This window comes from Zootoca vivipara, chromosome 7, assembly GCF_965207765.1.
Source record: "Zootoca vivipara chromosome 7, rZooViv2.hap1.1, whole genome shotgun sequence".
NCBI classification, from domain to species: Eukaryota; Metazoa; Chordata; class Lepidosauria; order Squamata; family Lacertidae; genus Zootoca; species Zootoca vivipara.
The window spans coordinates 47,658,264-47,685,215 of NC_142590.1; the positions used below are offsets into that span (position 1 = coordinate 47,658,264).

At 42.7% G+C, this 26,952-nt stretch overlaps 1 protein-coding gene across 1 annotated transcript; it reads right to left on the reverse strand.

The window, feature by feature from the left end:
- Positions 1-1,816: 1,816 nt before the first annotated feature.
- SLC6A17 (solute carrier family 6 member 17) lies at positions 1,817-26,952 on the reverse strand. The gene is made up of 11 exons (XM_035124026.3): positions 26,567-26,952; positions 23,842-23,999; positions 22,570-22,696; positions 21,405-21,586; positions 20,555-20,665; positions 18,422-18,663; positions 17,560-17,752; positions 16,444-16,636; positions 13,219-13,378; positions 12,788-12,950; positions 1,817-11,792 (listed from the first exon to the last, which is right to left on the reverse strand). The coding sequence occupies exons 1-11, from the start codon at positions 26,844-26,846 to the stop codon at positions 11,424-11,426; spliced, it is 2,178 nt and encodes a 725-aa protein (XP_034979917.1). The 5' UTR covers positions 26,847-26,952; the 3' UTR covers positions 1,817-11,423.

Here is a 26,952-nt window from a genome sequence, read left to right on the forward strand (position 1 = left end):
AATCAGAAATGAAAGTCCCTGTTCTCGGCATTTTAACCCTAATAACATGACCACACTGTGTTCCACATTAGAAACAACTTGGCAGGAAAATATTTCCCTGTGGTTTGATGCTGTAAGTGATGGACATGCATGCAGAAATCAGCCTGCACACCACAAGCCTAGGCATGTTTCCCTGGAGCAGTGGGGCAGTTAGGAAATTTTACATTCTGGAATCAGTGGCAACCCTACTTCCCAACACTGGGCACTGAACAGTGGATTTTTATCAATTAGCATTTGACACCACTTGATACATCCTCTTGAATCAGTTGTCTTTGCCAGAGCAAGAGGATGTCCTTTACCTGTAGGAACATCTAGGACAGGCAGAAATGGGCTCTTACCTGGATATACTGCTGGGACAAAAGAACTGTCAGTGCTATGCTGCTGTGTGTTGCAATGTAGGCTGTGTGCTGGGCATGTGCCCCCATTGTCATGAGTTCATTGGCTCCCTCTAAGTTTGGGCAGCATGTGAGTCCAGCGGCTGCTTTCCAGTTGGTGTGTACAGGTCCTTCTTGGTGGTGATAACCTATTTGTGGAATGCCCACCCCGGAGAGGTCTTCCTGTCTCCCTCATTATTGACTTGCAGGAGAAATCTAAAAACATACCTGTTTACCCAGGATGGGTAATAGATACTGGCCATGGCAACTATAACATTAATAACCAAGTGTATTGGTTTTAAATGTTTTTAGAAGTTCTAAATGTTTTTAAAGTGCTTTTTGTTTTTTAAAGTTGTTTTTAAAGTGCTTTCTGGTTTTTTTGAAAAAAAATGTTTTTAAGTGTTTTAAATGTGTTTCATTTTAAATTGTATTGTTTTTACCTCTTGATGCTTGCCACCCTGGGCTCCTTTGTGGTGAAGGGAGGGATACAAAATTAATAATACAAATTTGAGCATATTATACCAATACTGGTCCAACGGCACTAGCTACCAATTAGTTTCCGGGCCCAACTCAAAGTGCTGGTTTTGACCTATAAAGCCTTAAATGGCTCAGGATTGCAATACCCCAAGGACCGCCTCTTTCCATATGAACCTACCTGGACCCTGAGATCACCCTCAGAGGCCCTCCTTCATGTGCCTCGTCCTCGAGAGGTCCAAAGGGTGGCAACATGAGAATGGGCCTTCTCTGCAGTGGCTCCCCATCTGTGGAATGCCCTCCCCAGGGAAGTTCGCCTGCAGTCTTCATTAAACACCTTGAGGCACCAGGCAAAAACATTTCTTTTTAACCAGGCCTTTGGTTGATCTGATTTACATCCTATGCCCTTTTAAAAATGTGCTTTTTAGGGGGAGGCTATTGGGTTGTTATTATTTTTATTATGTATTTTGTGGTTTTATATCTTGATTTCATTCTGTGAACCGCCCTGAGACCCCCGGGTATAGGGCGGTATATAAATTAAATAAACAAAACAAAACAAACAAACAAAAATTGCAAGCATAATCCACAATTTCTGGACACTGATGGAGTTTCTAGGGACCCCGCGGTGTGCAGGTGTGTTGAATGCCTGCCACTTTGATGCCATTGTTTGTTTGTTTTTTTACATTTTCTGATTGTGTTCCCCCCCCACCCCCCTCCTTGGCCTAGCATGCACTGGATATGACAGCTGTTCTGTTGATGTAGCAGCACCATCTCTCCAGTCCTGGTGTGATCGGAATAAAGGATTTCTTTGTGAGTTAAAGAGTTGTGCACCGGGCCATACCCTTCTTTCCCCAAGAGCTTAACGACAAGTGCTCCCCAATGACCTGGCATTATGTACAAGCAAAAAAGGAGACCCAGGAGACATTGCATGGTAATAAAGAAGAAACTCTTTTAATTGCAGGCTGCTGTGGAGTTGTTACAGTATTTCTCCCATACAACAGAATTCTCCCGCTGACACAGGGTGCATATGGTGCTTACACTGGCTACACTGTATATGAGACAAATCACTACAATCTGTGCTGCTGTTTTTATTTCTATAGTAAAGTTTCATCAGAGACATGTACTTTCCACGTTTTTCATTGCATGAAAGTTTAGAAAACTCACCAGTGCCACCACACCTGCTCCAAGTTCTGCTTTCGTCGCTGCAGTTAGAGGCATCCCAGTTAGGGATTTAGGGCCCAGCAATTGAGGCCAGCCTGTCAGGCATTGGGTGCTAGGCTCAAATGCACCCTCTCCCTGCCTCTTTCCCCCAGGACACCCGAGTTGTCTTCAGGCTAACAATACTACTTGCATCTATCTCTTGGGGCTTGATATGAAGTCAATGGATATTTGTATTCCACTGCTGAATCGGGCCTTTGGTTGCCAAACAACTTCCACAGTGGATTCTGGGAAACCTCCGCCATTCTGCCAAGTTATCAATAGCACAGTATTTCCCCAGAACAAGACAACATCTCATGGGGGGGGGGCTTTCTTTTGGAACAGGTCTCTGAGTGGTTCTGCATAGACCTGCTATGTCAAGTGCACCAATGGGGTGAAGGGGGTGCTCCACAGCTGGAGATAAGAATCCATTCACAGCAGAGTGAAGGATTCAGAGTTCCTGTCTTGTGCTGACACCCATCATGGCTACCTGTTGGACCCACTGCTACTTTAAAAATCTAAAAGACATGGCTCTAGCACGAATATCGAGTAATATTTGATCATTTAGAAAAAGCTTTTCCCTGTAAGAGATCAGGGGAAAGGGGGGCAATTGGTTAAGAGTGCAGCATCAGGAACCTGGTTCCCTGTTGCATTAGCAGCTATCTTATTTTGTTTTAGCTAAATATTTGATAAAAACTGCAGCTCATTATGTTACAGGCAGTTTGATCTAAAGGTGATGGAGGATGGGGTTGCCAAGGTTTATTAAGCAGTTTTGAGGCAATGTGAAAACTATCAGCTGGTAAGAGTAAAGTTAACCCAGAGCGGCATTATTGGGTAAATGATTAGCATTTCCCTCAACTCCTGGACTGACAGATGTAGGTAATTTAAGGTAGAAAACACTGACAAGCTCAGCCAAGCTCCAATGGATGAAACCCAAGGACTAATAACGTTGGGCTCTTTTCTGATGTGGCCAAGTCTACTCCATTTGTCATTGCTACAAGATGAACCCACCATGTGGGCAATGTGCAGGCTGAAGCTATGCAAAATGAAGCTATTTAACTCTGCCTAGGACCGGACTGTTAATATAAGACTATTTACTCCATCTACAGTCAATTCATGGATCTATGCTTTCAGATTTCATTGGCAACTACATTCCCTGTACTCTTAAAAGCTCACCTGTTCTACTCTTTAGCTAAAGCAACAGAGGCGCCACAGTTAAAATTGGAAGGCTTTGGCTTCAAGCCCTTCTCATGACAAGATAAAAAGGCATATACTGTCAAACAACGAGGGTGTCTGAAGTCCATCCAGCTCTGATCTGACTGATTTGCCTTGCAGGTGGGGATGTACACCTGGATCTGTATCAAACCAAAAGCAACGCAGCACAAACTGATGGCACTCACATTTGGATGCAGCCAGTTTACGCCCACAGATCTTGACTCAAAGAATTAGACCTGCATGTGGAACTTGGTACTACATAGAGACTTCATTTTCTGGATTGGAATGTAAATTTCCTCTGTTGCCTGTGCTATTGTCTGGAGGCTGCTAGCCAAGTTAAACATATAAAACTAGTGTGCTGGGTATGACTGGCATTCCTCCATAGGGTAAACATTTCAGCAACTTCAGTATTTATGCGGCTACACCAAAAGGCAGAAACCTGGTATGACCTGATTGTGCCTGAAGGATCAGGATACATAGAACGATTGTATAAAAGAAAAGGACCCCTACCAAGTGGATTCACTCAATAGCTCCTGAGTACTTAGAGTGAAAATACTAAAACTATGGGATACATTCCAGATAGGGGCATTGAATGGAGGGGCCACTGGAATATTGCTTTTTCCCATCTGGACTTTTGTGCTTTCTGGAAGTTGTAGTGTGTGCTATAAGAAACTAGATATCCTAAGTGGTCAGATCAGGTATCGACTAAAGGGGCCAGCTCAATGGCAGATCAGGATTATTATCATTTTTCTGAGAATATTCTTAACTGATCCGTCATCATATGATGGCTACTATTTTTTTGCAAAGTTTGGTCATGCAAACAACAGGCGTGTATATTTATGTAAAGGCCACTTGGCCCTCCCCACACTAAAGAGGAAGGTCAAATTTGACTTCAGAAGCGCCCCATCTAACACCACCCATTTCTGTACTTCAGTTCAACAGTGATCATAATTTCTGGCTCATTCTTGTAATTATGAAATATAGCATGGAATCACAAAAGCATGCAATGTGCCTGTTTTGTCCCTGACAGAATGAGCCATAAATTTCAGACACCCTCAAGGCATGGTCATTTACTGAGAACATCCATCATAACGTAAAGCTATGGAATGGCTTTGAAAGTGACTGCATTATAGATAGAGCTAACCCTAATAAAATGCACACACACAAAACAGCAGTTACAAGCCCTAACACAAGGAGACTCAATGGAGCAACTGCTCAAGGCATCTAACATTTAATCCCACCACTTCCCAATTCTAACGCCTAGCAAAATGCCACAATGTAATACTGTTATATTTCCACAGAAATAATGAAGGCAGTGCCCTTCTGTGCTCTCCCCACCCACCCCACCCCCAAGTGGGCAGCTCAGCAGGGTGTGGTCACCAGTCGTACACTAAAAAATTATAAATATATCAAATATACAGTAAAATAGATCTGTACAGCACTGAGAATGAAAATAGTTCACGGATCACTTTGGAATATGCTTTGTCATTTAACAGAATTTACACCAACATTTACAGAATAAATATACAATAGAAATAGAAACTATAGGTTATTCTATATATATATACACACACATATACTATAGTGTTTCTTTTTCTTCCCATTGCTGCTGGCATTACACCACAGGATAAGAGAAGGAAATGCAGTGGACCTAACTCAGAACCAGAGGCATGGCCCACTCAATGGTGGCCAAGATCCACAGCAACATGGCACAGATCTGCTTCAAATGAGCATCCGAACTACTCACTCCAGTAGAGGGGCAATGGTTTACATTGGTTCTAGTCTGTCCTATGGAACTTGGAAAATAATGTGCCAATGTGCATAAGCTGAGAATGCACAGCAACAGAAATACATATAGATGAAGAGGGTTGCAAGTCCCTAGCATCCTCCATTCTAAAGGAGATAACATTGGAAGAAGAGGAAGAAAGAGTATAGGCTGGGAAAGAGAACAATGGAACTAGTAATGGACTTCCTATGGGGGCTAATTATGTAACAGCTCATCAGCAGACCTTCTAAAGCTGATTTCCATAGTTCCCCACTAGGCTACAGTAGCCACCTCCTGAGCTCGATTAACCATATTTGTAAGGTAGGAAACAAGGAAACGCCATGGTGCATCTGCAACAGCGAAATTGGATGCCTTCATCTGCCCTAGCTGCAATAAAACAAGTCTCTCCCATATCTCTACAGCCACAGCAAGTGCTGTAACCCTCCAGTGGTTTGACTTTAGCCCCAATGGTGCACTCTTTCATTGCCTCTCAACACAGATGGATGCCAACAAGGGGCCAGAGAAAGACACACAAAAAGAAGAAACACAAAAGGAGGAAGCTTCTAGATTGCAATTCTTTCAGCTACATCCCTCCTTCGTCACAACTCCAAAGTTGCCACCACCACACAGTCATTGGAAGGCCAATGCCGCCTCTTCAACCCAAAACATAAGGCCTCAAAATCCCATCACAAGATAGGCATTGTGTTGGGGACAATGTTCCATTTCATTGATCAGATTCAAAGCTCATTTATTCTCTGCTTCCATTCCCTGGATCAAATCAATAATATTGACATGCTCCTCAATTTTAGTCAAACTGCACACCCCCACCCTAACCTTCTATAAGCAGCAAACATCACAAAAGGTAATGGGTTGGATCTCCTCTGAACCCCTTGCAATTTGAGTAATCCAAGTCCTGCAACAGGCATTCATTACACCTTTGCAACCAGCATTCCAATGGTGGAAAGAAGTGTCATTGGAATTGATGGGGCTTGTTCCCTTAGAAATGTGTTTAGGATTAAGGAAAAAGCAACACAGAGCTGGCAGGCTGTCATGATCTCCAAAAGAGTGTGTCAGGCTGTCATCAGGTAAAAAAAGCACACTGTGACTTACAGGTTACCACCATTCCTTCTTCCCTGCTATTTTAGATGCCCTTGGGTCATGTCACATATTCAAGGTCTCCACATGTTTTCTTTACAGGATCACACCACTGTGTGGGAAAATATGAGTGCAAACCAGAAGTACATGCTGAGGCCTTGAACAATTCCCATAATTGCAGGCTGGGGCCTGGAGCCTGCACGTATCCTGGAAACGTGCTACTGAGTACTGCTTAATTCACATCCTTTGGCCATGTACCTGCATGCAAAACTGTACAGAGAAAACAAGGGAGCCTCAAATGTGTGGAGCAACCTTGAGGTTGGACGTAGCAAAACACTGCCACCCACTGGCACTAGCGATGAATTGATCAGCTTTGCATGTGTTCATTCATAAGTGTGTTCCATTATGCTTTTGCAGCAATCAGTGGTTATATATATATATATATATATATATATATATATATATATATATACCAGAAAAATCAAAATTATTTTTAAATGTATTTTTTCACAGTGCACAAATTTTCAAACACATTTAAATCTAAAATATGCATTTTATGTATTTTTACATTTTGAGTGTAAAAATCACAAAATTCAGAGAAGTGCAAAAGGATGGCTGCACCCAAATCTATGTATTCATCCAGGAAGTGCAAATCAGGATATTTCTGCTTTAAAAAGCAGACCAAACTAAAACAAACCAGAGTGAAGCCAAATCAGAACAGAGAACAGAAAGAGGGCCATTGTCTTGCCAAAGTGTGAAAAGTGATGAACTACCTGCATGCCTATGCAATGGCACAGGCAAACCAAATAATCAGTAAACCCCATAAAGCAGCTCTTTGTTTTAGGAACCAGAGAGAATGTGAATTTTAGACAGTCTGATGTTCTGCTCCATTTTCACATGCCTGGCATTTTCCTGACAACACAACCGGCTGTTCCATAATGAATAAGCCTTGACATTTTTCATTCCAATACAAAATAGACACTAACATTTATTGGTGTGCATCAATGTAGGTTTTTCTTTTTTAAAAGGAGGATACCGTAACCCTTTCCAGCTATATTGAGCTAAAGAGATAAAGGCAAGAGAGGAAAGGGTTGGGTTGGGAAGCCAGGCTTCATCTCTTGCTTCTGTTGCTGAATCACACTGAAACAGACTTGACAATCTCTCCAGTTCCTCACTTTCAAAGGGCCGTGTAGAGTTTAGCTAAATTTTTTTTTGCTTATTAGGGGGTTCAGAGATGCATCTATTAAAAAATATTGTCAGGCAAAGGGATTAGTTTCCAAAGCACCTAAGCTCTCCAGAGGCCCAAAGTCTGCATGAAGCAACTCAAGAGAAATTCTACAGGGACTAAACAAATACAGAGGGGACTTTATTCAAGGAGGCTGCAAGAGGCTTCTGGGGAATTTAATCAGAAGAACGATAGCAAGGATAGCCATCTGGAGGCATGCCCTCAAGGTGTTGCTGGACTACAACTCCCATCTTCCTGAACCATTGGCCATGCTATGCGGAGTGGAGCTGGAGGGGGTTGGAGTGGAGCTACACCTGGATGACAGCATGTTGGTTACTCCTGCCTTAAGAGGGTAAAGCAGAGAGTGGGGAAAGAGTAGCAGGGAGATTTTGCATGCCGAAGAAGAGGCAAAATCAAACCAGGACACAAGGAGCTTTCCATCTGATATGAGGAATTCCCTTCGGCTCCAACAGGACCTAGGATGGATTGCCACCTTACTAAATGTCTTCCTATTTTTTTTTACTCTAGGTCCTGGGTGTCTAAGAAGTGCTGAAAAGTTTTCGCAAGCCAAGGCTCTGCGGAGAGTAGCTACTGCTAATGGCAAAAGACAACAGGTGCTCTGGTCAGGTAACACAGAACAGCTTGCCATGGCAACTGCCCCAGTGCAGCAAGCTGTTTGAGTGAAGTGGCCCTCAACACAGAACAGCCAGGTCTGGGAGGTTTCCTGAGTGACAACAAGCCTGTTTGATTGGAGGGGGCGGGGAGAGCTGCAGTGATGTGGGGAGAAATTCCCACTACAAGTGCAAGCCTGTGGTTTTTTTCTCAGAATTCCCACTACGCTCAGTGGTCCTTACACCAAGGTAGGGATGGAGAAGAATTTGGTTTAGTCTGCATTTTAAGTGAACTGATCTCATTCATACCTCCCAGACTAATACATGGATTGAAATGTAATTATCCTTTGGATTTCGCACTTCTCCAAATTTTACAATTCACTTCTTGGCCTAAAAATGTACCAAAATGTGGTTGTTGTGTTGTTGTTTTTTAAAAAAGACTATGGAACTTATAATTCACACTTGTTTTTTTCTGCAGCAGAACTTGACTTAATGTTAGTCCTCTCTTTCTTTCTTTCTGTTTAACATGCCTTTTGCGTCTGGATGGGTATCTTATTGAATTTGAGTGCCTGTTTTGGGAAGGGGTCCTGCAACTAGAGAAAGGGAAAGGAGTAACATAATACCCAATAAATTTAGTATTTACAGTAGCTGTAAATTACAGTACTGTACTGGAAATTACAATAGCTGGGCTGTAAAGGTAAAGGTACCCCTGACCGTTAGGTGCAGTCGCGGACGACTCTGGGGTTGTGCACTCATCTCACTCTATAGGCTGAGGGAGCCAGCTTTTGTCTGCAGACAGCTTCTGGGTCATGTGGCCAGTATGACTAAGCCGCTGCTGGCGAACCAGAGCAGCGCACGGAAACACCATTTACCTTCCCGTTGGAGTGGTACCTATTTATCTACTTGCACTTTGACATGCTTTTGAACTGCTAGGTTGGCAGGAGCTGGAACTGAACAATTAGCTATTATTCTTATTTTCATACTGAATATGTTTTGAAACACTTGAAATATATTTATGTGTAGATTAATAATAATAATAATAATAATAATAATAATAATAATTATTATTTATACCCCACCCATCTGGCTGGGTTTCCCCAGTTACTCTGGGTGGCTTCCAACAGAAAAATAAAATACAACAATCTACTAAACATTAAAAGCCTCCCTAAACAGGGCTGTCTTCAGATGTCTTCTAAAAAACTGGTAGTTGTTTTTCTCTTTGACATCTGATGGGAGGGTATTCCACATATATCCATGTATAGATATATAATCCAAATAAATATATAAAATTCATATGTTATGATGAACTATGCATTTAATAATAATTAATTATATATATATATAATTAATTAATAAATTAATAATAATAATACACTCTTAAGTATGTATTTAAATGTACATTTACATTTAATTTTCATAAGAATTTTTAAAAAAGAAATCTGAAAATTAATGTGGAAACAGGGTAGAACTGACTTATGAATAAACACATGAAAAGCTGATATGGATGAGAGGTAGACCAATCTGTTCAACCCTACTCCCAAATGCCTGAGCACAGGATTGTAAGCTCAGGCCGTGTTGCAATAAATGCATGGCTGATTGGATCAGTCAACTGTCACTGGAACCAACACTGCTATCTGCTGCACACATGCACTTCCGGAGCCAGACATGTCCCCTAACTTAAGGCCACTAAAGAGCTGCTCATGAGACAAGCTGCCCCCGTGTTAGCAAGCATGAAAAGACTCTCAGAGTTCCATTTTCCTCATCTTATACTCTTCAGGAGAAAACAATATAACTTTTGGTCATGGATCTTTCTACGGATCAACGACCGTGACTATATACTCTCAAATCACCTTAGCCATAAAGCACTTAAAGCAGCTTCTGCACATTTAGCCATTGGCAGCATAAATATCATATGCAACAGCACAAGAGTCTGTTGCACTTTGACATTTTGGGGGCAGGTTTGTGGCAGCGGTGCCTTTCTGCTGTTCTCCGGCAGGCGAAATGTGCGCTCCCACAGACTCACTGTGCAGAGGGGAGTGCTCAAACTGCAAATTAAGAAAGAAAGAAAAATCTTTAAGAGGTTTTTAAAACTTCGGTGGCACATATGAGCAACATTCTTTTGAAGAATCCCATTAAGTGTGTACTCCCACGCAGGAACTGCATGAGCACCTGGTTACTAAAATGAAAATAATAGAAAACTTTTAAGATAGGGTTCAGTCACCAGCTAAATGTGACTAACCAGAGGCTGGATGGTGCTGAATCACTATTCATTAAAAATGTTATCGGCTGCATCCTAAATGACTGTGACACATGCACAGCCACATTCACAAGAGTACAAGGCAATGACTGCACCATCTAATGGAAAATGCAACAGACCTAACACACTTTGACTACCTTGAAAGATGTTGCGCACTCTCTTCAGTAAGAACCTTTATTATTATTATTTTTAAAGGTGCTTTGAATGTCCCAAAACTGCCAGCAAAAAGACTCCAGCATGCACTCACAGTGCTTGTGTAGAGTATGGCTGCTACTGAAAAGGTTTCTGTCAGATGGTGTATTTGATAAAATGGCTGAGGTCACAGCCTGCTCAGAGTTATGTAGATATCAGGAGTGACACCACAAATTCCAGAAAATTTACATTGATGGAACAGTTTTCTGATTCTGGCCTATGCACATGGCACATACCTGAATTTGCACCACTGCGTGAGCAGACGTTTGGTGAAGGAATACTGCGAGTAACATTAGGACGCATACCAATGCAAACTTCACTGAAACGAGATCCCATTGTTCCTTACTGTTTTTGATCCAACATCAGCAATGACGTGGCAGGTATCACATGATTGCATCGCCAGGCATTGTAATGTGCTGCCTACATAAAATATATCTTGGCCCAGACTTGCAAGAAGTGTTGACCAAGAATGTGCTATTTGGAGATTATCAGAGTGTAAAACCACAGGTGGTCTGGTGGAATGCATACCAAGAGGATTGATCTTCCTTGTGCTACAAACGGTGGTGATTAAACATACTCAGTGGAATGAGGCACATCTCTTTTCCCAACTAGAGGAAAGAGGTGGACAAGGAGAGAGATCCAGAAAACATGAAGCTCTTTTCTTTGGCTGCTGCCTTATCTTATCCTCCTTTTCCAGCCTCTGGCTGCTTATATAGGAGCAATTTGTGTTTTTCAATACCAATTGGCTAAAAATTTCTGTATGCCCATAAAAATTTATTGCAATGTCTTATTACTATTATTCACTGAGGAGGGATCTGGCATTTCAGCTGGAGAAGGCCCCTTCCCACGTCTACCCTCTCTTGACATCATCTAGTCCCTGTCTGCTGTAAATTCTGGGAAGGGGTTCTAAAGCAGAGGTTCCTTCTCCTGGACCTCCTCTCCTTTACCCAGCAAACAGAGGGAGGTTGCTGGTTGACGGTCACAGCTCAGATTCGGGAGTGGTAGCCGTAAGGTACCCGCTACTGTAGCGTCCATTGGCAACGCTGCTCATCTCCATTGGGGATGTGCTCCCTGGGCCTAGATAAGAACGGTGTGTGGGCATTGGGGAAGGGGTTTCACTGGGTCCTTTACTCAAGATGAAACGTGTCTCATCATTGTCTTCTAAGTTGGAGATGTCCTTCATTATACGCCCCTTCTTGTAAGTGACAGAAAGAGCATTGGAGCCATCTGACAGCAGGTGAAACTGGCGGAGGATGAAGACGACCGGCAGAGGAAGGGTGGCCAGGATGATCAGTGAGACAAGGATGCCCATTGCCCATTTGGGGTAATAGAGATATTTCTCTGCTGCCTGGAAGAGAAGGGAAAATGCAGTTGGCAGTTGGCATTCGTCAGCCTCGACACAAGTGAGGTCCTTGAAGTGATCAAGTTGCTATTTCTGTGGCACCAAGGGAAGTACAGTATGCTGCTTGTATTCCCATCTCCAAGAGAAGGGCCAGCATGTACTGCAAGGGGAAAATCTTATACATGCAAAGGATTTTTGCCAAAAGGTCTTTCTCACCCTTCCGTTCCCTTTTCAGCATACGCACCCTGAAAGACCTGCCAAAGGGTTAATCTCTCAAGAGCACCCTGTGTTAGAACATTTTGCTCTTGCAGGAGGCAACCCCCCACTTAAATAAAATGCTAATAAAGAGGCAGTAGTTTCCCACAGTTACACAAAGCTGGACCAACAATTTTCCTGCAGAACAAATAAACAATTACATGAATGTTCATATTCCATACCTTGAACTACCTTGGACTACCCTAAAAAGCATTTGCAACACTGGGATTTCAACCACTGTCACTCCACATGGCTAAGATAGCTTCTTACTCCCAATTCCTTGGAAGGGTGACTAGAAATCCATGCCAGCTCTGTCTAGAACAGGCATCCCCAAACTGCGGCCCTCCAGATGTTTTGGCCTACAACTCCCATGATCCCTATCTAACAGGACCAGTGGTCAGGGAAGATGGGAATTGTAGTCCAAAACATCTGGAGGGCCGAAGTTTGGGGATGCCTGGTCTAGAATCATCTCCAGCAGGATATTGGCTAGTTGGGTTTTATGGTGTATCTGCAACCTCTGTGGCCACAGCTCTGGAAGCAGGAGGAAATGCAAGGTACTCTGGTATAAGGATGATGCCACTCTGTCCTCCAGGTGGATGCAGGCCTAAGAATTGCACAAATGATCACAGCCATTTGCAGCAAGGACCCTGTGGCTTCACTGTATTGTATGTGGGTTGGCTGCCAATTGGTTACACAGCCTGTGGATTTGTAGCCTTTGGGAGATGCACTTTTATTTGCCAACTCACCTCTTCTCGGATCCAGGCATTATAACCTGGAGGACTGACAGCTAGCTGGATCACACTGGCTGTCATTAGGCCAGCCATGCAAATGGGCGAGATGTACTTCCATGTGTAGAAGTAAAACCGGTAAGGGCGGAAACCCAGCATCTCTGTTAATTCTTGCATGAATCTAGGAAGGAGAAAGGAAGAAAGGAAACAGATGTTGAAGCACAAGGTTCCTTGCTCTTTACTTCCCCTTGATTTGGATGGAGAGATTTGGATAGGAACTCTGATGGGGCCAAGAAGTCCAAAGAAGCACCGAGAAGCGTGAGTGCTTCAAGAACAATGAAACCCATGTAGTGGTAAGAGGGGCAAAGCATTAAAAGCCAAATGCTTAGGAATTCAGACAAGCCTGTAGGAATAGGAACAGGCTGACCCTCCTGGAAACAAATGCTTACTTCTTGGTGCCGTAAATCCAAGCCACCGCAATGTTTTCCAGGATGACTACGAGGGTGAGTGGCAGCGTTGCAGAGTAATCATCAAACATGTTGACAAAGTAGTTGCCTGAGCGTTGCACAAAGATCAGCCCCACGAAGAAAGCAAAAATGCAGCAGCCAACTGTAAAGAACAGATCACAGTCATCGTCAGCTCCATGAGAGCATGCAAAACTGCTTCAGGATCCAAAAGGCAAACTGATAATATTGTTTCTACCGAAGAGCAGCAACGTATTACAAGGGCCCCTGGCAGTATCATGAGATGTGTGTGCATGGTAAAGACTTTAAGGGCAGGAATTAGAGAGAGATTAGAGCTCTTCAGATACACAAGCAGTGCATCAATATGTTAGAGCTATTCAAATGTACAAAAAGTGCTTCAGGGTATATCTGTGACAAGAGCTCTAATTCGACAGGGGAAAGTTTGAGGCTATACTAGATAATCTGGGAAAGTGTTAAAGTTATCACATTGTTGCTCACTGTGATGTAGGGAAACATCTTCTCTTCATTAAGTGTTATTGAGGCTGTGAAGTCCAGCACTTAAAATGTCCCAAATTCATTTTCTGCCTGTGCAATATTAACTAGATCCCAAGTTCCTTATATTTGTGGAATTGTTGCAAAAATTATTATAACTTAACTTCCTGTTGAAGAGTCACCGATTTCTTTATTCACTTGATGAAAGCACCCTTTCCCCAATTTCCAGGCCAGGATGAACTGGATTTGGATGTTAGTAACCCAGGTCACTCTGTCTTTTGCATTCTAATGCCCTCTTTGAATCTTACAAAACATCTTTCACATCATCTCTGGTCATAATAGTACCCACATTTCAGTTCTCCAACATGACTCATTCAATTCAATTCACCACAGGAGTCTAAATATATATTGATGTGCATGAAGAAAATGACTCTGTGCTGAAGATACAATAGAGCTGTGATAATGAGATTCCTGATTTTTCAGACTGAGACAAACTCAAAAAATTATGCATTTGTTGCCCCTGTTTGTCCTATATCACGGAGTTGGGTCAGTGAGCTTCAAGTTGGTATGTCCATGTTGCTCTATGGCTATAATATCACTCCTGCAGAAAAAAATAACTCCAAAGCCAGTTTCATACATGACAAAATGCCTTGCCTACAAGGCTACATATCCTGCATCCTGATAAATGAATGCACATCAGCTTTGTTAATGTGCATATGCCTGACAGAAGTAGGCCATGGTAAAACATACTTAGTGCTCATGGTAAAACAGACACGTGTGTGGCAAGCTATATGTGGGATTCACCCAACTTTCCACATGTGGCTTCTATGCAAGAAATTTTATCCTAAACGTAGAAGCCCCAACTGGCCACTATGGGGAAGCAGAGTTAAGGCAAGCACATCATTTGGCTTCAGTGAATTTTAAGTACTTGAATTCACTTTTTAAAAGTTTAAGCTTGCAATCTTAGACACACTTCTTTGAGATTAAGCTCCATTGAACACCGTGTGGCTTATTTCTAAGCAAACATTCATAGGAGTGCCCTATAAATTGCTCTTAAACTTTTAATATGCAATGTAATTTTTAGAGAAATGTAAAACAAAATCTGCTACATACAAATCTGCAAGTATCTAGGTAGGTAGGCAAGTAGAGATCACAGAAGGTACTACCGTGTTTCTCATATTATAAGTCATGTCTTATATTTTTTTTTACTCAAGAAAATAAGCCTATGGCTTATTTTCGGGGGTGTCTTATTTTTTGCCGAGCCCCGACTGAGCGGGAGCTGGCAAAGGCAGCAGCCCGCCGCCGGCTCGGAGCTCGAGCCGGCAAAGGCAGCAGCGGCGCTTTGCCGAGCTCCACCGAATCGGGTGAGAATTGCGTTCGTACCCCTGCCTTGCAGCCTCCGACCCTTCACCCAGGGCGTTCACACGTGCATCCCCACCCCCGACCCGCGTCCTCGTCTACCGGTACCTGAAAGCTGCACACGCGGCATTCCAGCACAAAGCCGCCAGCCAGCGTCGGAAGAGGAGAAGGAGGTGCCGCCGAGAAACCCAGAAAGGGGAGGCGCAGCGGGAAGGAGGAGGAGACCGGCGGGGAGGGATCCGGAAAGTTGCGAGCGACTTCCTGCTCCCCCCCCCCAACGGAGCGAAAACCAGCAAAGGCAGCAGCCCGCCGCCGGCTTGGAGCTCGAGCCGGCAAAGGCAGCAGTGGCGCTTTGCCAGCTCCCGCTCAGTCGGGGCTCGGCAAAGCGCGCACTGCTGCCCTTGCTGGGTCCCTCTGGGTCGGGACTTGGCGCGGCGTGCCCTGCCATACCGTACCAGCATGTCTTATTTTCGGGGTATGCCTTATATTTCACCAGGTCTGGAAAATCCTGCCATGCCTTATTTTTTAGGGATGCCTTAAAATATGAGAAACACGGTATATACCTCAGAAACATCGCCTTAACTTTACTGAGCTTATCAGCAATGATAGGTCCTGACTGCAAGGCTCACATCTGGCTTCAGATGTGGATGCTTTGAATGATGAGTTTGAATGCTGTTTTTTGCTTTTGTCACTGCAATGGAATTTGTTACCAGTGCTTCATACCCTGGGTTACTTAATTGGGTTTTACATAGCTTGCTAATTTGGACATGTGCATTGAATTGATTCTACCAGTTTGGCATGAATGAAGTGTTCAGTTCATAACCCGAGGCACATCTGGGCTACAATCCATTGAAACCACTGTGATTTACTTTGAAGTAACCAAAGCATTCTTGGATTGCATGGTGAATATGCTACTAGCAGCCATTTGGATCAGCTTTGTGGTGGTATGATAAATGTGGGGGTTTGATGAAATAATGACAAAATCATTTTGCAACTTTCCAAACTCAGCCCAGATCTACTCACCCATAAACCCTCCACAGTTTGGTCTTATGAAATGACCCAAAATCCTCAGTTCCCCAGATACTTCCACATCATCACAGTGTGTGAGCTTCCCAACGTTGGCAGGCACCCCTAACCCCCAAATCCCTCTGCTCTTTTTGGGGACAGCAAACATATTTCAGCAATAGAAATATTGGTTCAGCTCTGATGTTATGCCATGACTTTTAAGAATTACAGTTTCATCCCATCCAGCAACGTATTTTGTAGCACAAGTCTTGGCCGGAACTAAATGATGTCATTGCATGCACAACAGTGCTACTCTGTGAATGGTTTCTTGAGTTTCCCCAAGAGAGAACTTACCTGTTAAAGCTTCCTTGCGCACTTTGAACATGTCAATGATGGGTGTGGTGATGCCAGCCATGGTCCCAATCATGCTCCCCAAACCCAGGTTTATCAGCATCAAGAAGAACATCACTGACCAGAAAGGAGAAGCTGGAAAGTGGGTCATTGCTTCTGTGAAAGCTATGAATGCAAGGCCAGTTCCCTGCACTGACTGTACACAGCCAAAAGAAGATGCTTGCGTTACTCTGGGCAGAAGATTACATCATAAAAGCAGGTGTGCATGTATTCATGTAAATAGATTTCTATCTGTAAAATCACAGGCTCTCAGAACTAAACAGCCAAACCACTGTGGGTATAAGGAAAATGATGCATAATGCATACAAATGATTGCACAAGCATCTGTTTCACTACATCTGTACATGTTCTGAGAAGCCATGGAAAGTTATGACTTTTCAATGCATGCATCCCATAGAAATTACACAATGTATTCATTTCTCAGTTTCACCTCCCTCAGTAATCTCAGGAAGACAGGAGTCGTTCTTAAATCAAGTCAGACCAATGGTCCATCTAGCTCAGAATCGTCTATGGCTGACAACTCTTGAGGTTTTCAGACAAGGGACACTCCCACCCCTACCTGGAGATGCTGAGGAATAAACTTGGGAACTTCAGCATACAAAACATATGCTCTACTATTCAAAGCAACCAAACACATCTATTCCATAACACTGTTATAGCTTGCCACCTCTCACAAGCTCAATTCTTGCAATGATTTTGACATACTTCAGTTCCTTATTCCTCATGTTAGTGAAGTCTTCATCAGCACATGGTAAGAACTGCAACCAAGAGTGATCTTAGCCTTCTCCCTAACGTGTTAATTTTCTATATGCAATGAGAGGTTGTTGTTTTTTAACAAGAAAATGGGGTGCATATGAGCATGAGATCCCCCACTTGCACCATGCAGAAGTGGTACAATCCCAAGAGAGCTGTACCATGTGCTCTTCCCAAGCAAGTTGGCTCGCTCTGAGACTTCAACGATGTACAAGAGCGGAACCAGCATCTAGGCTCGAAAATGACCATGAAAAGCAAGCCCAGCTATAAATATACCGTGAAAAGCAAGTCTGGCTATAAACATACCTTGTTAAGCTCATCTTCCAGTAGACAAGGATCCAGGCCCAGCTTATCGAAATGATCCTTATTCACTGTCTTTATCACACCATACATCTCGCTGTAGTCTTTGGATGTGAGATGGGAGAAGTTCACTTGGGGTGGGATGAGTGCATGGCTGAGGACATTGGTATTCAGATAACCCAGAATCTTCTCAGCATTCCTATGGAGGAGAAGCTAAAGGTCATTACAGAGCCATTGCCTGGCTTTGTTCACCTTGTTCTGGGTGAAGGGCATCTTCTTCCAGCAAAGCAGGCAAAATGAACCCCAGCAGTTGATTGGAACCAGTGTGGTGCAGTGGTTAATTAAGAATGTCAGACTAGGACCAGGGGGACCAGGGTTCCGGTTCCCACTCACCCATGAAGTTCACTGGGTGAGTCTGTCACAGACTCTGAGCCTACCCTAAACAGGGTTGTTGTGAGGATAAAATGGAGGGGAGAAAATTGTGAAGGAATGAGCTGAATGAATAATACTGAATGAATGAATGAATGAATGAATGAATGAATGAATGAATGAATGAATGAATGAAGTGGAAGGATTTAGTCCAATTACTTCATAGCATATTCTGCAAAAATAATAAGGTGAAAAGCTGCTTCCCTAGCTTCAGAGAGCACTCTAGGTTACCACCTGGCCAGAAGAAAACTACAGTTTCTGGCTATCAAAGCTTCAGGTCAGAACAGAATTGTACCAACCGCATTGGTTGCTTTTTTAAAAGTAACTCTAAGGTACCCTGAAAAATAGATCGCTGCTGTGGTTGTTCCCTCTAGAGAAGCCTCTTGGGGAGAGAGAAAGGGAGAGGCAGGGGGAGAGAGAGACTGGAATGAGTACTTACTCAACCACACACTTTTCATTCATGACATTGGCTTTGAAGCCCAGCACAGCAAAGACTACCAGTGTGGCCAAAATGGAGGTGAAGAAGTTGATGAAGGAGACCAAGGCTGCATCGAAGTGGCAGTTATTGTCCTGCTTGTTGTAACTGGAAAAAGCAATAACTCCGCCAAAGCCCAGTCCGAGGGCAAAGAAGACCTGAGTGGCTGCTTCCCGCCACACCTGGATATCCAACATTTTATCTAGCTGTAAGGAGAGATGAGAGGGAAGCCAAGTCATCCACCCTGAATCACATATGCTCGGCTTGGTACACATATGGCACATTTATATTTAAATGTATAACATTGGCAGCTGACAACAGCCCACCATTGCCTGGGTATCTGTTCTTTGTGCATTCTGTACAAAGCTCTCTATCTTTCTCCTCTGTTGACTCAATTATTGATGGCTAAGGGCACAATAGAAAGGGAATCAGGTCCCATAGAAATAAATAGATCTCAGATACAGAACTGTGAATGCCCTATTCTTCATTGCATTTTAGATTTTTACTGCCTGTGCACTTTGTGGGCTTACCCAGTTAGGTATGGAATATAATGCCCTGAAAAAATGCCACAATCTTTTAAAAGAGAAAAGCAAAACAAAACCAAAAAACACTAGCCCTTATGATTCCTATGGAAGAAAGCTTGAAAACACAGCTAGTGTCCAAATGAAAGTTGAGAAAAAACAAACTCACTATTTCAAATTGACCCCTGCCAGTTAGAACTAGCCCCCATCCCTTTATCTAGAAAAGCTTGATTAACCTTATTGATTAAGGATTGCAGCTTACAGAATGCACTTAATAGACTGCACAGGATAGTCACACTTATGCTAGCAAGCTATGCAAGTGCTCTCTGCAAACTAATGTACTAGCAAACTATTAAGCACCTTACTCCCTTTCAGTCCACCATGGTTTGTGGCATGGAAAGTGAGCCCTACCAAATTAGAATCATAGAATCGTAGAGTTGGAAGGGACGCCAAGGATCATCTAGTCCAACCCCCTGCAATGCAGGAATCTCAGCTAAAGCATCCATTGCATGCTGTGTAGTGTGATACCGGTGGGACCTTCTGCTGCCAAGAATCTGGACAAACCTGATGGAGATGCCATTTACAGATGGGGCATGCACAGTATTGCAAATGGAATTTACGTGGTTGCTAATCAACAACAACAAATCCGTTTATTGTGAGGACCATGCCTGTACACAAATATCAACATAACAATAATTAAAAATATTAAATAATTAAGAAGAATAATTAAAAATATTAAAATTCATTGCATACTATCCCAACAAAACCTTCATCCCACAAAACAGGAAGAGAAGGAAAACAAGCAACAAGTTAAACAGGTGATGAAGGGGTCTTTACATTGTCATCCATGAATCTTTCCCTGGCTTTCATGGCCTTCATCACAAAAACCGCTACCGCATGGGTAATACGTGGGTTTGCATCAACTAACAAAAATTTTACTCTATCTTCAGGATTGATTATAGAGTTGGTTATAATTTGCAGCATTGCGTCTCTAAAGCCCGAGTAAATGGGGCAATAGAGGAGGTAATGTATAAGATCCTCTTTAATTTTCATAAGGCAAGGGCATAAACGATGATGGTTGCTAATCATTCTACCTACAATGAGAACTTGGACACTGGGGCTTGCATTTTAGAATCTATTATTCAAAATTAATCAGGATTAATGCCAGCTTCATAATTTCAATCACCTACATCTTTGTTTAATGAATTAATTAAGCCGCTAATGAGTCAACCCATTTTGCAGCTGTCCATTGGCAAACCTGGTTAATTTGGTACAATTCTGACTGCAAGCAGGAAGAATAATGTAACAGACCAGAACTGGCATGCCCAAAGCAATTAATCTTCAGTATTTCAGTTTCAGAGAGAGTTGCACCACTGACTAAAAAAGCGACACCTATACCTACGTAAAATTTGCTCTGCTCTGGTGCCATCCAAACAGCACCACAGAGGCAGCAGTTTAACACAGGGCATGGATTGTGATGATCACCAGAGTCATGGGATTCTTGCTAGCTATATTTCCCAGTAAGAGACATTTCTCTGACTGGTCTAAAGGCACATGGTGAATGTGGTGGGCTTACCTTGGGAGTGAGCATGTGCAGAATTCCATCTATCGCCCCCCTCAAGAGCAATCCCCGGACCAGGAAACAGATCAGTACCACGTAAGGAAAAAGGGAGCTGAAATACATCACCTGGAGAGGGAGAGGGAGAAAAAGCGAGAGATCCTACCTTATATAATCCAGCAGTAGACTGCATATAAATAAAGTCTTAAGGATGAACAATAAACCCAAATCTACCCTATTGGAAACTTCTGCCAGTATTTTTCTTTCTACAAAGCATTTTGGGAACTGTAGTTTGGTGAGATATGTGGATATGCCCTAAGATAGGTAAACTGAGCAGCTGTATCCCAAAAGAGAGGAAGCTGTGCCTGTGATTGCTATCGGGTACTGCTGACTTCATTCATTCAACAATGGGCTCTCTCACACGTTATTCTTACATTCAGGCGGCTGCTCTGAGGCACAGGCCAAGCAAAATGGAGCAAGCACTCCTGGACCAGGTGGTTGGGAAGAAAAAGTGCTCACCTTTCCTTTTTCCTAGCTTCTTATTTCATTGTGGTTACCTGGGCCCCATGAACCATTCAGGATGTGTGGAAGCTGCTGAAGACTTTGTTTCTGGCTACAGGATTGTGTCCCAAACAGCAGTTATTATCTTCTGTAACCTGTAGGTCTGGGATGGGGAAGCTGTGGCCCTCCAGACGTTGTCAGCCCCAGCCAACATGGCCAATGGGCAGGGATGATGGGAGTTGTAGTCCAGCTCCATCTGGAGAGCTACAGTTTCCCATCCCCGGATCCACCACTTTATAAGGGGGTCCACCTGTTGTAGGTTCTGGCAATCTCTGTTCTGCTTTGGGCTGCCACCACCAACACTTACCTTTCCTGAAGACTGAATTCCTTTGATCATGGCCAAGCCTACAATGCTCCAAGCTGCCAGAAGGCATAAAGTCATTCTCCAGTTAAGCCCACCACTCTCATTAATGGAGTCGGAGATGTCCAGGGCATCCCGGTACCAGAAGTAAGTAGTAGCAGAGCTTTTGTCGCATTCTGGTTCCACGGCTGAAAAGGGACAAAAGCTATGGAGTTTGTTGTTGTGTTTTTTACATGCTTTGACTTCTCATTTAGACACACCTGTGCCACAGCAAAGCAAGGCAGCATTTAAACCATAGCTGCCAAGTTTTCCCTTTTCTCGCGAGGAAGCCTATTCAGCATAATGGAAAATCCCTTAAAAAAAGGGATAACTTGGCAGCTATGATTTAAACGCTGAGTAGGACAGACAAGTATCATAGGGCACTTCAGGAAGGATGCTGAAGTTCACATTAGGAGAAAGGAAAAAGAATCCAAGATCTTGCCACTGAAACTAAAAGTTAAATAAATGGGGCAATTTACACCCACTATAAAAGATTTATATATATTCTGGGAGATGTTCACATTCTATTAAATGCTCCATTAACCTCCAGAGTGTCTCTATAGCACTCTTTGGAAAGTATCCATTTCCTGCCAGCCAATGCCCAAGCGCAATTCCCACACCTTATCAGCTGGAAACAAACCTGAACTATTTTTTAAAATTGTTTTTATACAGGGTTTTCCTGGTTTACAAAGATAAGAGCAATGTCTCTCTTAACATTTTTACAACTCAGTTTCGTTTGTTGAGACATTGGTTGAGGGGAGGGGAAGGATAGTAGGTGTTAAGTTGTTGACTGGAAGGTCGTTCCCTGTCACTACTCTCAACACCCCTAGAGAAAGTAACGTTGAATTACCTTACTATAGTAACTACTGTACAGAGTTACAGATGGGAAGTGAAGACATATTTCTGCTTGGGACCCACAATGATGGGAAAGGATAAATGATGGAAAAGGATAAATGAATGCATCCACGCATCTGTGCTGTGTGGCATCAGCCAACATTGATTACACGATTACATTTGAATTATAAGATTCTGGAAGGACAACAGTCACAGAGTTGAATGCTGTTTATCACCCAAAGAAGTGTGCCTCATTTCCCTTCTACCACATGCAAAGCTGTAAAGAGAAAGGACTCACTTGCCACTGTGCCATTCCTTATGACGGGGCACTCGCCCCAAGGCAGCGGGTACTGGAAGGATTTAAAAAAGTAAAAGATGCTCCATCCTATGATCACATTGTAGTAGAGCCCAACAAACAAGCAGACCTGGCAACAGGAGAATAAAAATGTTTGGAACCTGGACAGCAAAACGTATTTCCAAACAAAGTGATACTAAAATGAACAGTGAAGAATGGAACATTGAAATGCACTGGGTTATATCCAATGCTATGCAATGGGACTTCTCTTTCCGCTCGTCTCCCCATGCATTCTCAAAATCTGCTGTCTTGTGATGTGGGCATGCCCGGTGATTGTTTCCCTCAAAACTGCCAGATATCAAGGAAGCAGTGTTGCTCTTGCACAGGCGATCCAGGGCCACATCAACCAAAGGACTTTGGTTGTCATCCCAGCTGTTTATGTAAGATGCTGAATGGCACAATGGTGCTTAGGGGGCATGAGTGAGTCGTGGTGCTAAGCTTGAGTTCCAGTATCAATTCCAGAGGAGAATTGGTCTTTTTGCAAGTACCCACCTGCTCATCACTTGACTAAACTATAAAGAGGTTTGTTTTGACAGGTGTGAACAGTGGATCAGTTAGGGCACATCACACATTCTTGAAGGGCACGTCCTTTCAGCTCAGATTCATATAGGACCATGTGGTCTGGGGGAAATCAAAGGAAATCAGAACTTGATGGTACAGGTAAAACTTGGAAAATTAGAACATCGTCGAAAAATGCATTTATTTCAGTAATACAACTTATTATTATTATTTTAATTTTAATTTTTACAAATGCTTTCTTTTGGAAATTCCACAGTAATAAAACAAATAGTTACAATAATACATAAATAAACAAAAATAAACACCACTATTACATTTCATTAAAATAAAGGCTTGACATATTTTGCTTTGCATGTCATGCATCTACCTCATATATTGGTTTCACTTTTTAAGTTGCATTACTGAAATAAATGCACTTTTTGACGATATTCTAATTTTCCGAGTTTCACCTGTAAATGTCTGATCCTGTTCCATAGTTGGGGGAAAGAACTGTTCAAGACATCAGTCTTGAGCTTCTAACCAACCAGCTTCACAGACTGGTATCTTCTAATTATATTCTGCAATAACTAAGACCTCTTTACTGTGGGAAATGGGTCTATTATGCACATGTCTGCTATGCTAGACAGCACATATGGAAGATGTCTATCATCCACACAACTGTCCCAAAGCCACCCAAAGCCTTCTGCAAGCACTTACAAGGCAGCTGGCAAATCCAATGCCCCCCAACCGAGGGCAGATGTAATTCCACACTCCTATACTGCCCCGGCGGATCCTCTGGCCAACAGCCAACTCCAGAAAGAAGAGAGGGATGCCGATGAGGATGAGCAATATGAGATACGGAACCAGATAGGCACCTGGCAGGAAAGAAAAAGGTCATTAGAGATGCCCATCTTTGACCACACAGGTCCCAGCATGACAATGACTGCTCCTAGGAGACAACCACTTCTTACTTGTATGGCCCACCCAATCCTCATCAGCTCCAGCTAGCATTTGTCTCTAAACATTATTTGAAGCAAGTCTCTTAATTTAAAATGGTGCCATGACAATAGAGGGAGAGGTTAATGCAACTACCACACACAGGATCACTTTAACACTCCATAGATAAATGTGTGTGTGTGTGTGTGTGTGTGTGTGTGTGTGTGTGTGTGTGTGTGTAGTGTAGTTATTTTCTGCCTTCACAATGGCTGTTCCGCTGCCAGCTATGCAATTAAAGAGAACAATTCCTGGAAGGGCTAGATAAAGGACTCTACTTAAATAGCAGGGCCATGTATCTCTGGCTAGTTGAAGAGAGTACGAAACAAATGGGCAGTCAGAGAAACATAAACAGTTGACCGGAGAGGCCAAAAACGCTCATGCTGGAAATCTGAGCTGTTGACCAAAAACTCAAAGCAAGAAAAAAAAAAATCAATATTCCTGGCACGTTCATAATTCTAATAAGACAGGAAAGCTGTGTAGGCAGGATTTTGATCCTGCTTCATATTCAGGGTAGTCAGATAAGCAGGCTGGAAACGATTAAGTGCACCCAGCACAACTTCACCGAGTTAATTCTTGACACAACTCACAGCTTCTCAAAAAGATATAAAAATCCTTCACACAACTGGGTCAGCTCCTGACAAGAATCCGCTGGAAGACTCTGATCAAAGCAAATGACAGCAAGGTTTCTTTTTTCCCCTTTAGGAAAAGGTTTTAGGTAAAATTAATTAATTAATCAATGTTGTTGTTGTTGTTGTTATATCTCACCTTTCTTCCCAAAGCCTCTCAGGGCTCTGAAAGCAACCACTATTAGCACAAGCTACCGTAAACTCAAACTCAGTACTGTAATGGGAAAACCAGGTTTTGTAACAAGATAATACCGGTAGGTACAATTAGAGGGTTCCCGTTTGCAACCCTAACCTGGGTGTTCAGCTTTCAACAAAGCATTCAAGCCATGCAGCACCATCCTGTAAGTCCTTGAGCACACAATGTTCCAAAGAATTGGCCCAATACCACCCTTTTCCTAATGAAAATCTGTTCTCTCTGCCAGACATATGCACACTTTATTACTGAGAAGAAAACAACATAAAAATTACTATCTTCACATACAGCAGTATTTTTTAGCAGAAAAAGCTTGCTGAACCAAGCACAACCTGTAAATCTGAAATTTACAGAGCACAACCTGTAAATCTGAAATAAATTAACAGTTCATAATACAGCTCAACTAGGGCAAATTCAAACCAATGGAAAAATTGTCTGAGTTCATCTTTGTGAAAATTATTACCAAGCTATAGAGGAATGTCTTTTGTAGCAAGGGCTTGTTTATATATTCACATATTTTGAGATAATAATGCTTCAGTGTGGTTCAGGCATGGATTTGCAGTGCACAATCAAGGAAAATACATGGCTGTTATAAAAAAAGACACAGTCCAAGAATAATGGCAGCCTTTCAGCACCACAAATTGTTACCTGAACTCAATATGACCATGTAAATAATACTTGCACACTAACAAGCAGGAAAGGAGACTTACAGGTGAAACTCGGAAAATTAGAATATCGTCGAAAAGTGCATTCATTTCAGTAATGCAAGTTAAAATGTGAAACCAATATATGAGATAGATGCATGACATGCAAAGCAAGATATGTCAAGCCTTTATTTGTTGTAATTTATTTTGTTTTTGTTTTTTATTGAAGGTTTTCTCAGTTTACAAAGACGTGTACAATGTCTCTCATAACATTTTTACAGATCAGTTTCAATTGTTGAGACATTGGGGAGGAAAAGGGGGAGAGTGGTAGATAAGGGAAGGGGGTGGGGGTGTGTGGCAATGTTTCTGTTTTACTTAATGTGTGTGTGTGGGGGGGGGGTTGTCAGCAATGCTTGCATAGGTTCCTTGTTGTGTATTTGTTTTCCTTTGGTGGTGAGAGTTGTTGGGGTTGGCCTAGGATTTATTTGTTGTAATTGTAATTATTTGTTGTTAGGCAGGTCAATTATAAATGGAATGTAATTAACACTTTTCGACGGTATTCTAATTTCCCGAGTTTCACCAGTACTTGCTGAGTGTGGTGGAGTAGTAGTCTTGGTTTGTATAGATAATCTTAGGACGAATCATAAGATTCAGGATAACAGTTCTTCATTTAACTCTTAAATGAGCTGCCTGATCATGCAGACTAATGACTACAAAAATCCATTGAAGGGAAAGCCATAGCTTAATGGTTGAGCACATGATTTACCCAGAATTCCCAGGAAGAGGATCCTGTCTAAAACCTAGAGGGTTACTACCAGTCAGCATGGTCAGTACTGTGTATTGTCTGCCTCAGTTTGAGATACCTAGCATCCTATGGCCTTCAAGCCTATGCTTGAACCGGTATTAGGAAAGGAAAGCAGAACATGTATCCATAACAGATGACTTTTATGCTGTACACTGTACCTTCTCCCTTGCTCACTTACCTCCACCATTCTTTTGACACAAATACGGAAAGCGCCAGACATTCCCCAGCCCCACGGAGTAGCCAATCTGAGCCAAAATGTACTGCAGTTTATTGTTCCACGCTGGCCGATCCTCACCAGCTTCATCCACATCCTGCTGCTTGTTCCAGTTTTCTCCAGCCACATTTAAGACACTCTGTCTATAGTCCACAGGCTCCTCGAGGGCCAGGAGATCAGCCACTGATTCAGTGACATGCTCAGTACTTTGTTCCTTCTGGGTCACTTTGCTGTGTTTAGGCATTGAGACTGCCTGGCTCAGCCACACCTATGAAGGAAGGGATTTTTTTTGGGGGGGGAGCCCAAGATGGAGTGGTTTTGAAGGTCAGCTCTCAGAGCCTGGTCATCTA